Below are 13558 nucleotides of genomic sequence, written 5' to 3' on the forward strand. Positions count from 1 at the left end.
AAAAAAAATAAATATTGTATCATCAGAGAATACTCCTTAAATTATTTAAATATAACTTAGTGTGTGACGTGTGAGCCATAATCATAAACATGGTCAGTGAATCACTCTGCGTATTCCATGCAGATTAGAATAAAGCAAAAAAAAACAGTCTTAATGTTGTTATGTCATAGGTACGTCGCACGTACAACGTAAGTACTAAAGTACCTACGTAAATACGTAATACTATACTTATAGGCTATATTGACATTCATAGACTAAAGACTAAATAATAAATTTAAATTGCTGTTGAGTGTTGATACTTGACAACGGTTACTGATTATTTTCACAGAATATAGCAAAATGTTATAGAATATTATTATTATTATTAATTTAATAATTTGTTCAAATGTCTAATATGGTTTAAGTACATCGTACACGGTGCTGTCGCCTGTCGCTGTGAATGGAGTCGTGATTTAACAGTGCACGAAATGCACACTCTACAAAATATTAAAATACCTATGTAAAATAATAATTAATAAATAATAATAATATAAATATAATAAATCCGTCATCGTGAAATACTGCGTAGGTACGGGATGCACGATAACACGCATTAATACTATCAATGATATAATATTAATTATTATTATCGTGCATTTTTTTTTTTTTGATTATTTTATTAAGATAAACACTAAGAATAGCTTAAGTACAGAATTATTACATAAAAATATAATCATTATGTCCTAGTTTTACAATAAATATTAGTTATTATCACGAAGTACTACCTACACAAGGCATGTCAAACTCATTACTCAAAGTATGAACTGTGCCAAATATATTGAATAGTTTGTGAGGCCGCACATAAAAATTTATCGAAAAATAAAACATTTTATTTCAAATTTTTAATTTTATTCAATTACTTACAATAGGTACTATAGACTATTATAGTAATTATTAGTAATACTACTAATACTATTATACTACTATAGTATAGTAGGTACTATTATAGTGCTATGCAATACTTATTATTCAATTACAGAAGATAAGACGGGACAGTAACATGATGCCATAATCTATACCTCTCACTAATATAGTTGTGGTAGAAAAGGAAAATTGTTTAATGGTTTTTAGTTAATTTTTTTTTCAAATAATTGATTATTTTGCTATCCACGGGCCATAAAAAATTTATGGTTAAAACTATTAAGTTAGAACTTGTATGAGCTCGGGTAGGTAATTAATGATAGAACGGAGACGTTGTGCAATTTAAAAACGAAATTTTCAAGTAAAACAGTATAGCCCATCGGTGTTCAGTGTCCACAGCAGAATATATATCCTACATCCAAAACCTAATATCATCCACACCAGTGATGATAATAATATTAAAATTTAAAATATTACCTAAACGTTTCAATTGTTCGACTGGCTTGCTATAATAGACAAAACATTTTAATTTAATCATTAATTTTGTGGTTCCTAGCCAACATATAATCTGTGATATTGTGTATGTTTCACAGACAGGGGTGTGCTTGGGGGGGTCATGGGGTTTAACTCCCCCCCCAATAGTATTATGCTCGGTATATACTATATATTACTCATTCCCAAAGGTGATACGTTTATGATTATTCATTATTATAATGACAAATCATAAAAACGTGTTTAGAAGTACTTTTCTTTTATAAAGTAATAAGTATTATATATTTATCTAAGAAACTTAACTTCTGATTCATTTGTATATAAAAAATAATTATTTTATATTTAGTATTTGGATTTTAGATCATCCCCCATCACAAATAAAAAAAGTTTACAATGCAATAAAAACCAATAGTTTTAGAAAATTCTTAATGATTTTCATCATTGATATTTGATAGGCCTTTATAGTTTATAACTTAAAGTATATATTATGATAAGTTATGAACAAAAAATAATAATAATAATAATAATAATAATATCATCAATATTAAATTATACATTTTTTTTATTGATCTAAAACATAAAATATAACATAATAACTAAAATATATATCTAACATTTTTTCTTAGAAACGCTGGTTTTGTATATCAGGGAATGTCCGGCTTATAGACATAAGCTGCACTATAAGGACGACGAGAGGACATTTTTTTGACGGACTGTCGGACCAGGACGCAAGGCGGCCACCGAGCCACCCCCTTGGGGGTTCTCGTCGGGCCTCGACGACGGCGTGGGGTGCACTACAACAAGCGGCCGACCCAAACCGGCAGTTCTCTGGACGGAGCGAGAGGAGGATGCTCTGGTGCTCGACGGCGATTACTACGGCATGCAGCGGCGGCAGCAGCCTGCACGGGACCAGGATCCGTCAGGCAAAGGACGAGTCTGGAAATCAGCCTTTGCCGGTGGACCACCGCCGTGGAAATGCTGCCCGCGTCTGTGAGACCGGCCCGAGTGTTCGTTCTGGGGGTCAGGCAGGCGGCCGGCCGGGCGGTTCGGACTAGAAAGCTCCCGGCTGCAGATCGAGGTGCGGGCCGTGCGTGCCGGACCCGGAGATGGTGAACGTGAGGAGGAGGAGGAACTTTTGAAGGTGACGGTGAAACTGATGGGGTAAGAAATTTGACAGCGATATGGCAGTTCCGAGAGCGCGAAACGGCTTCAAGAATTCCGGCGAGCGTATCGTTTGGAAGCTCGCCAGTCAATCGTAGGTATGCTGAAATTATAATTTTACGGATAATTATTAACAATTTTTATTTTTTCACGACATATTATTGTTATATGGTTTATATAATAATAGTCGTAACACTTTTAGTTCATAAATACTGTATGCAAATAACTTACGTTATATAATAATATATAATATGTTGTCATGTTGTCTGTTTGGTAATTGGTGGTTTGATAATATTTGATTTGGAGTTTGGACATGGGTTAGGCTGATATTTCGCTGTGATGTATATAATATGTTATGTGGTCGTTTTTTTTCGCGCTTCTTTCGGAACTGCCACGTCTCTTCTTACACCATTCAGTTTCACCGTCACTCCGTTTGTTCCTCCTCAACTTCGACTCTGTTGTCACCATCTCCCGGTCCCGACACCTGCAACTCTGGCACGCGCACCTCATCATCTGCAGCAGGCTTTCTAGTCCCGTTCGCCCGGCCGCTTGCCCGCCCCGACCACAGCAGAACGAACACCGTCCTCGCTCACGGACGGGCCGGTTTCCCGGACGCGGGCAGCATTTCCATGACACTTTGCCTTCGGTGGTCCTCCGGCGGCTGATCTCCAAACTCGTCCTCGCTGATCCCGATCTTCTTCTGCGGCTGCTCCAAGTGCCGCCGCTGCACGCCATATTTTTTTTATCCATCTCCGCCGTCGAGCTCGCATCATCATCCTTCTCCTCCGCCGCTGCCGGCCGTTCGGCCGCATATTACGTTGTAGTGCACCAACCCTAAGCCGTCGTCGCCGCCCAACGAGAACGTGGCCCGGTCACCGCAGAGGAGGCCGACCGTGTTCCCTCGGGATCGGCCTCGTGGTGTCCATGTCCGACAGCCCGCCGCTAGTCCTCTCTTTGTCCTCGGTGCAGTATGTCTCGTTATATATGGGCGCCATTCCAGTTAGGCGCCACTCCAGTTCCTGGACATTCCCCGATGATTCTATCCAACTCAACCAGCGTTTCTCTCCAAATTCGTCCGATATTGGTTTGATCGGACGCTTATGGTTATTATGAATAATTAATTTTAAAAACTTAAATATAAATAAACAAATCTCGTTACTATGGTCCAAGATATTATTATTATTTATAAAATTATAACATTATTTAATATATTATTATTTCGTTTTTAGCATTTAAAATGGAAAAGTTGCTTATTAAATTATAGCCAGATGTCTATATATGGCAGTTGTGAATATGTATTATGTATACGATATTAATGTTATACCTACCTAATAAGATATAAGTTTTAGAATTAATATGATAATGAACAACAGATATAGATTATAGACATAAGCTCAACTAAGGAGGCTGGATTAGTGGAGTGGCCATGCACTCTCAAAAGTTACGCATAGTCTCCCTCCCTCCTAAATAAATTATTCTCTGAACTCACATGATATAAATAAATAAAAAATTGGATTTACTTGAATATTTTTTGTCATAAGTTATAAGTTATAACTTGGTTCCAGTATTGTAAAAAACACATTTAAAAAGTATTTGAGTAAATATCTATATCTATATTATTTTTCAAGTATTTAAGATACTACTTAAATAGGTACCAGAGGTATGCTTGTACTGTAGGTACCTAAAGTCAAGTCCAGATTAAGGGGGGTCTAGTCGAGGTGGAAGCCCCGGTGCCCTCTCAAGTACCTAAATGAAAGGGGCCCAAACAATTTTAAGCTGATACACATTTTTCAGTAATTTTAAATAATAGTTTTTCTATATTTTAAAAACTATTTTTTTACCGACAAAAACAGCTAAATAGTAAATACCTGCCAAAGCACTATGGTAGAAAAGACACATTTTACTGTTATTTAATATTTTCATTGATATCAATAAGAGTTAGCTTCAAGTAAAGGAAAAAAAATGTATTTGATAAAATGGTTTTTTTTATATATTAATTTTTGTTTGATATTTGTTGTAAATAACTAATAAGTATACTGACGTACTGACTACTGTTAATATATTTAAAAGTTATTATGAAAATTTGAATTTAAATTAATGAAATATAAAGTGTTAACTTTTATTATATTACAATTAGTAGTCTTATAGACATAAATTACAAACATCTATTAATTGTATAATGCATTTGTCAATTTGTGAAATGGTTAGAAATATGTATTTTTCCGCGAGCGGCTTGGTAAAGCATGTTTTGTCAAAAGGGCCCATATGAAATTTCAGCCCCGGGGCCCAATAGGTTCTTAATCCGGCCTTGCCTTAAGTATTTCAAATATTACTCAAATAATTTTCAAATACTTTTGGTTTATTCTCATTTTATTAAGTTAATTTATTAAAGAAATGCTTATTGCATTTTAGAAACATTATGTTCTTTGCATTAAGTATTTTTAAAAAATACACTATACAACAATTTGTACACTGTATGTTTTTTTTCATGGCATTCAATAATAACTATATAGATAATACCACGCAGTACTGAATAATATTATTCACTGTTTCACATCATATTGTATTCTATATATTCAAAACTTATACAGAACTAAGTACCTATGCAATTCGTTACTCAGATCAATGGTTTGATTTTCAAAAAATGTCCGGGAATTTAATTTCATTAAAAATATTAAAGGCGTTCCAAAACAGCCATCTTATGTTGATGGATATCCACCTGGGGTGAATAGGTAATATTTATGTAACAGGGAAATATTTGAAGGGGCCCTCAAACTGAAAAAAAATTTGGTCGCATCGCTCGCACTAGATATTCAATCTAACACCTTTACCTATAGATAAAATATTTCGTGCGAAAACATATTTTTAGTTTGGTGGGGGGCTGGGGAAACAGCATAATATGAGGAAAATGCTTTTTTTGGTTGTAATGGATTTTTGAAAATTCCTCGTAAGGTCGTACAAATGTGTACAAGTTCCGTACTAAATATCTGCATAGAAGTTTCACATAAGTAAATAAGTAGTTTTTGAAATAGGGGGGAGGGTGGAGAAACGTTTCTATAGCCCCCCCCCACACAAATTCTCGTATAACTTCGAAAAAAAATTTGTACAAATTAAAGGTCTTATCGTACAAATTCGTACAAATACTATGTTAAAGATCCGTAAGAAAATTTTTGACTTGTCAAGGTATTATTATACTGTTAAAAATAACAGTAAGTAATAATAATTTATATAAAAAAATGAATAGTTTTAAATTTTAACTATTCCTACTAGGTGAATATTTTATTCTGCAAAAAAACAATGTATCTATATAGACCCGAGTGGGCCCCCCAGGGAAAATCCCTTTTTCCCCATGGTCATATCCACATTCCGTATTATATCTCTCGATGCCAAGACATTATCCCCTTAATATTTTATTTCAACCTTATAATTATCGTACAGCTCAAACTCGAAATGATACTCTTCAAAACTAGGTAGGTACGATGAATCTTCTCATAAACCAAATTTCCAAACTTTGTGGTTTTTTATTTAGAACTATTCAATAAAACAATAGCAGTACGTATAAATTTCATATTATAAGGTTACATTCATATTTTATTTTATATTATGTTATATTCAAAATATACCTAGGTAGGTACATATTAAATATAGTTTTTGCATAAAAATAAGAAATATGGGAAAAGTTATAGCCTTATAGGTACCTATTTAATTATTATTATATTATACAGTACCTACATTGTATATCATTAGAAAATTTAAAAAACAGTTCTACGTAAAAAGGTTATGTATAAATTACTTTATTCACAATAATATCATCAAATATGCTTAGGAATATCATAGGCTGTCTGACCATTTTCGCTCAGAATCGTTTTTCTTATACAATGATATTATATCATTGAATTAAAATTAAACACCATCCATTACAGTGACCCACTTGTAACCTACTGTACAGCAGAGTAACATCCACTAACCCACCTTTTTTTTATTTTACGCGTATTTTATTACTGTCATAAATATTTTTGACAGTTAATAATACCGTCATTAGTATTTTGATATCCATTCAAAATATGAACTTGTCATGTGGCTTACAGAAATCAGCTTACAATTTTATTAATACAAAAATATTATAAATATTGGGAAATCACAAATTCAGTAGAATAAATATAATAATATTATACTATTTAAACGTTTAAGGGGCCTCGCTATGGCGCACCGATTTAAGGAGAATCATTTAGGCAATTTCTAATCTCGTCGTCGTCACCCGAGATCTATGTGTTAGTCGTAAATGATTATTAGTGTGTGTGGCGTCCATGTAGGTCAATTTTAGCGGTAAAGAGGGCTCTTGTACGCACTCGCACGCACATGTCAGTCAGTTATATTGTAATCATGAAAACATTTTTATTTTTCATTCAAACATACGATTCTAATTCCAACAATACGTCGCAACGATTACCTCGATTGCATTCTGACAAAATATTCTTTTTTTCCACAACATGTACGAGGGATCGATCGAGGCACATTTTTTAAATTGTATTTAGTTAACTAAATATTTAAGCTGGAAATTCTGAATTTTTTTGAATTTTTTACAATTTTTATTGCAATTGAAATTACAAAAATTAAAGATGTGGCTCGATCGTTCCCTTGTATATATTACGGACAATCCGAATATTTTTTCAGAATGAAAATCGTGATAAATGTCGACACGTATCGTTGGAATTAGAAATAGAAGTATTTGACAAAAAAAAGACTTGGTAGTGAGGCCCCTTAACTATAATTAATAATCTGTTATGTAATAACTAATAAGTAACATTACGAGTAGTAAAAAACGTAATGAATCCTGATATAAATACTATCCAAAACGACAACGAGTCTCCTAATCACATTGTTTTCAAAATGTTAACTTTGTATAATGTAAAGCACCAGACACCATAAGGTACCTATATACAAAACAATAAAATGTTACTAACTGATTACCACGATTAATAGGCAAAAGTAATAAGATTATAATATTATATTACATATATAACATGGGAATAAATTCGGTACCTACGGACGACGAATTAAAAATGTGTCACAAATTTTAAAAACAAGACTGATAGTCGATAGCTTGGTAATATTTTTTTTTCACAGGCATTTGTAAAATTATATAAAAATAAAGAAAGTTTTTAATAAAATAAATATAGGGCCCCGCAAAATTCTGCATCGGGCCCCGAAATCCATTGGGCTGGCACTGGATTAGTCATTTACTTAATAGTTGATTAGTGATTACACTTTTACGTCTTAAACCAGATTTCAGAATTGCTGGTATAAGTGTTTTGCCTCTCAGGTAACCTCTTTAGGTACTACACTATATAGAACTGTATAGAACCACAGAACTCTATAAATAGTACATTAGCACTGTATGTCAAGGGCGTACCCAGGAATTTTTAAATGAGGGGGGGAGGGTCCACATTTTTTTGTCATGTAAAAAGTATACAATAAGTGATTTGGACCTTAAGAATTTTAAATTTTGTTGATCAATGGGGGGTCCAGACCCAATCCCGCCCCCACCCCCACCCCCTTGGGTACGCCACTGCTGTATGTGGTATGTCTGTATAGAAATCTGTGGTACCTATGTCTGCATAAAATAAATACAACAGCCTGTTGACGGACGGCTAAAAAAACAAGTTTCGCGGTGAAAAAAAATATAATCGTTTTACTGTTTCTATACTCTTTGGTCTGCTTATCATTCTCGTGTTCGACCGATAAAATGATGTCTAACCACGCCGGAATAACCAAACACGACCAAAGTGGACACTGGACCGATGTTTTATGATAACGCGTTCTTTTCACTTTTCAGTCTTTCGGGACGATTTCTATTATTTCAGAAACGCATTGTTAATTTTTTCTTAATTACATAGACTATAGAGTAATTAATCGTTAACCCTAAACTAGTGACTTTGTAGCCACAAGTATTCACATCAATACAAGATGCCCAAAAATAAAGGTAAGTAAATCGTTCGAAAAACCAATGTTTTTAACAACAATCATATTTTGCTTTGTTTCATCAACGGTCCACTATCCACATATTATATAATTTATTAATCATTATATTAATATAATAAATAGGTACCTTTGATTTTATTCTATTTACTTATTGTTTTTGTTTAAATCATTAGGAAAAGGAGGTAAAAATCGTAGGCGAGGTAAGAACGAGAATGAAACGGAAAAGCGTGAATTGGTATTCAAAGAAGACGGACAAGGTAATAATTTCGTTAATAAATATTGCGTACATAGGTACTGTATTGATGATATGGATTATTTGTAAAATTATTCATGAACAAATGGGGATAAAATATGAGTGTATTATTGTGATATTTACCAAGAATGCAAATGTGCACTTATGTCACACTTCTATGTATGAGGACGCAATGTTGATTTTCAGGAAACACAAATACACTTAATCGGCCTCATGATTTTCAATTTTTTTTTTTTTCAAACAACTTATTTTTTTTACTTTAAATGATATGATAAAAATTGTTTTTCAAAACCTATTATTTTAAAATAGCAGTTTCAAATTTGTAGTTGTATGGTAAATAGTATGTATTACCATAACGTATGCTCATACCAAAATACTGCTGTGAAATGTGTTAGTGTTAGGCATTCAAAATACCAACTTTGTTATCTAACCTATAGGAGGAAAGTTAAAGTATAACTAGTAGTCACTTCCTATGCCTACTGGCTCTAGTCGCACTTACAATTAATTTTATTTATTCTCAATAAAGTTTGGTAGAAAAAATAACGAAAACCAAAGTAAAATAAATAAGGGTACATACATTATTTTGAATTAATTTAGTTCTCAATGACTCAATTATTTATTATACAATAATACTTTAAACTTTTTTTATATATAGAATATGCTCAAGTTACCAAAATGTTGGGAAATGGACGTCTAGAGGCAATGTGTTTTGATGGTGTTAAACGACTTTGCCACATTCGAGGAAAACTTAGGAAAAAGGTGCCCAATTTTAATAAATATGGTAAATATATATCAAATATAAGTCCCTCACAAGCGCCAAGGGTCCTTTTAACACGTTGACTGCGTTATGACAGCATTTGGTGCCCTTGGAGTAGTTTGGTAACATATTCAACACAATTTAATCATTAGTTAGCTTGGTTAAATAAATATAATAAATATGTATTGATAGTTCATATACTGTTAGAAAGTTTGACCATATGAGAGCAGTTTCTACTTATTGAAAGTTTTTATTATATGGAGTGAGAACTTTAAAAAATGCATGCAGTCAACGTGTTAATTTGCAAATGTTCTAGTACCATTTACTATTCATGAACATAATTCACTTTGGACCTGGTGTTTAAATTAAAAGTTACAATTACCATTTTAAGATGCTGTAGTTTAAAGGACATTATACCGACATGTATTGTCTTACAAGCGTACAACAAGGCTAATTTGCATTCAGTAGAACTAATTTTGCGTTGTTAGCTTTAATATTTGAGACAGTTGGTCTAAGATTAAACTAAAAGTTTAAATATCATTGGTTTTGTACAATATTTCAATTTTATGTGAGTTTTGAGCATTTTATTTATTTTTATTTTATTGACATCAAATGGCAATTTACAAATTACAATTATAACACAATAGCATTATTTATAATATAACATTGCTTCACACAAAGTATGATTTTTGTTTTGTTTCTGTTTTTAAAATAATTTGGACTGTCCGCGTGGGCCCGGAATTATGGTTTTTGTTTTGTTTTAGTGGTTGTGAATTGTGATTACTTGTTAACATATAGGCAAATAATGATGGTCAATGGAAAAATAAGCCCCATTGAGTCACAAAAATATAGAGCTAAGCATGCCCTTGTTCAAATGTCTAGCTGCGCCTATGTGAAAGATAACAGTACAATATTGAATTAAACAATTTTAACAGTTATAAAACTAGTAGAATGGTTACAAACAAAGTGCAACAGTAAAATATAGTTGTGTATAAACAGATAATAGAAAAGAAAAGAGATTCAGAATGAACTAGATGGCATTATTGACACAACAAAGCATGCATTCTACTCATAATAAGTCAATTCACTCTAATATTTAAGCTATATACACAAAATTGTTTCTGATAAATTCAAAGTTGATGTTATACGTTTGTAAAGTCAAAATATGTGGGTGTCCATTTAATTAAAAACAATACTAATGTTCTGTAAGGCTTAATTGAAATGTTAATAAACATTTCAATTAGGTTCTTGTCTCAATTAAGTTCTATACCTACTATCTGTTTTAATACTATAGTTAAAATTAATTATAAATTTTGTTTCAGTTGAATACTTAAAAGTTGCATTTAATAGTGGTTTTCCGAATAAAAAATGTTTAAAAGAATTAAAGGGACATGAATAATTAGATATTTGAATAGTTATAGTGATATTAGTTACTTTTGTCAATATATCTTATAATATATAGTCCCGGGGTCACAAATTAACATTTATGAAGAGCCACATTATGAATCTGGATATTGTTTGCGGGCCAACAAAATTCCAGACGTTGGTAAAATCCAATGAACAACAATTATAAACTACAACCCTAGAGGCATTAATTTTTTTTTTCTTGTCTGCGGGCCGGTTAAAATTTGTCCGTGTGCTGCCATTTGGTGACCCCCTGATATATACTATAACTTATATTTATATCACTTGTTTTTTAAAAAATGCATACTCTAAATTTGTATGGTTAAGATTTATTTTGAAATAATTTTTGTAAAATAATGTATTATATTATTTTTAAATTATTATTACTTCAGTTATTAATTGATTAATTAATTTGAGTATAGTTATTTTATATAATATATTTTTAATTTTAGGTATGGATCAACCAAGCTGATATAGTATTAATAGGTTTACGTGAATATCAAGATACAAAAGCTGATGTAATTTTGAAGTATACGCCTGACGAAGCTCGTAACTTAAAAACTTACGGAGAATTTCCAGAAACTGGTAAAAATTACTCCATTGATTTAATCAAAAATATATTTGATATCAAATAAAATATATATTTTTTTTAGTTCGCATCAATGATACAGTCACATTTGTTGACGATGGATTGGATGAGGATATTGAATTCGGAGATGATATTAGCGAAGACGAAGAAGCAGACAATGCTGTTGATAATGTAAAATCATAATATCTATAGTAGTTTTGTTAAATATTAATATTTAATTTTTAATTTTTCAGATCTAAGTTTATTTCAACAAGTATCCAAGCTGTATGGTGATATAATATTTGCCTAAGAACCATATTATAATCCACTAAAATACTGAAATAAATATATACTTAAATAATAAAAAAATTAGTGTTTGTTTTGTTCAACTGGTATAATTTGTCCACAATCTAATACAAATTTAAAATTGTATTGATTTAATTGAACTACACTATTCAGTTTAAGAATGGCTAGTTTTGTGCTTACCAAATGAGCTTGTACGTTGGTTTGATCCTCTTAATGCTGAAGTTACCAATAATCATAAAATGGTCGTTTCCAGTAAATGACAGTCGAGTGAGTAAATGCAGCAATGCCAATTCCAGTAATGATCAGTTTCAATATGTCTGTTGAATGGCGTTGCAATTTATTAAACAAGATAATACATTTTTGCATTTTATCAAATGTTGAATAACTTAATGGTCAAATATTTTGGATTACTTCTACACTGTTCATTTGTCTTTATTTCTTTAATTATATTATATAGTAAGCAAAATATGCAATTTGTATTCTAGGTTATTTACCATCAATATTATTTTTTATGCAAAATTTGCTCATATAAATAAAAAATATTACAATATTCAATGGTATTTGTTTGTTATCGCCCCTGATTGAATACATTTATCACTCTGCTACCAGGTGACATTATGTCTGCACTCTTTACTTAATTCTAAAATCTAAATTGTCTATGGTCATGATGACATGATTGATATTTTTATAATATCTTATTTTTAGGTTAGTACTCTAGTATATGAAATATTTATGGAAAAAGGGTAAATAGTTAATACTAAATAAATTTGACTCATCGTTATATTGTAAGTACCTATTACCTATGTATAATTTAAAATGGGTCTTAATAAGTACAATTAATGTTATTAGCTTATTATAAATTATTGTTAAAAAATAATTTTAATGAGAGTTATTTGATATTTAATACTGGCATTCAATTTTTACCAAAAAAATATATTGTTAAATCAAATAAAATGTATGAAATTTAAGGATCTTTATAAAACTTTTTACATGCAATTATGAGTATATTACTTAAATTATTATATTATTTTTTACCTACTAATTTTGGAGTTTTGGGAAAAAATTCAATGATTAAAGATTATAGGTGACTGGTGAGGATTATAATATTGTTTATTATTTAAAATTCTTAAAATTCAATAAATAGGTTACATTCTACATTAATTATTGAATTTATCAATATACTAGCTGATCCCGCTGGCACTTCGTTGCCCGTTAAATGTACCAATTCTATATTACTCAAACTTTGTTCAATTCGTTATTTAATATTCGGCGTATGGTGTATGGTGTTCAAAATTTATCTTAACTTTTCTGTTGCCCGGGATAAAAGTTCTGATTCGCGGCAGTACATTATCAGGTAGGCAATCTACCTGCGGTAGATCGCGGACCCCGGCGTGCTGTTTGTACGTAAGTGTACGATTTAACTCTAAAGTATCAAAATTGTAGTACTAAGTTTGTCGTTTTTACTTAATTCCACATACGGAGGATTTATATAATCAATTAATGCAAAAGCCTAACGCAACCGTACTGAAATCCGATGAATAAAAAAAAAACAAATTTAACACTTTATAATTAGCCTATCTTTTCCCCAGAAGTCTGTCTACACACAAACATTCATTTTTATCTATACTAATATATAAAATGATAACCATAACTCCGGAACCACTTATCCCACAGCGTAAAAACTTCACAGAAACCATCTACATATCAATCTTAATATATCCTGAAATTTTCATCG

At 31.5% G+C, this 13558-nt stretch overlaps 1 protein-coding gene across 1 annotated transcript; it reads left to right on the forward strand.

Annotated features, from left to right (window-relative positions):
* Nucleotides 1-8368: 8368 nt before the first annotated feature.
* On the forward strand, nucleotides 8369-12378 carry LOC132944667 (eukaryotic translation initiation factor 1A, X-chromosomal-like). The gene is made up of 6 exons (XM_061014137.1): nucleotides 8369-8536; nucleotides 8709-8792; nucleotides 9444-9547; nucleotides 11402-11534; nucleotides 11603-11709; nucleotides 11772-12378. The coding sequence occupies exons 1-6, from the start codon at nucleotides 8521-8523 to the stop codon at nucleotides 11775-11777; spliced, it is 450 nt and encodes a 149-aa protein (XP_060870120.1). The 5' UTR covers nucleotides 8369-8520; the 3' UTR covers nucleotides 11778-12378.
* The last annotated feature ends 1180 nt before the right edge of the window (nucleotides 12379-13558 follow it).

This window comes from Metopolophium dirhodum, chromosome 5 (assembly GCF_019925205.1).
Source record: "Metopolophium dirhodum isolate CAU chromosome 5, ASM1992520v1, whole genome shotgun sequence".
Taxonomy (NCBI): Eukaryota; Metazoa; Arthropoda; class Insecta; order Hemiptera; family Aphididae; genus Metopolophium; species Metopolophium dirhodum.

Bases quoted from the DNA above. Each gene is read 5' to 3' on its own strand.
- LOC132944667 (XM_061014137.1), top strand. The intron at 8,793-9,443 runs GTAATAATTTCG...TTTTATATATAG, and splicing joins ATTCAAAGAAGACGGACAAG to AATATGCTCAAGTTACCAAA. The intron at 11,535-11,602 runs GTAAAAATTACT...TATTTTTTTTAG, and splicing joins CGGAGAATTTCCAGAAACTG to TTCGCATCAATGATACAGTC.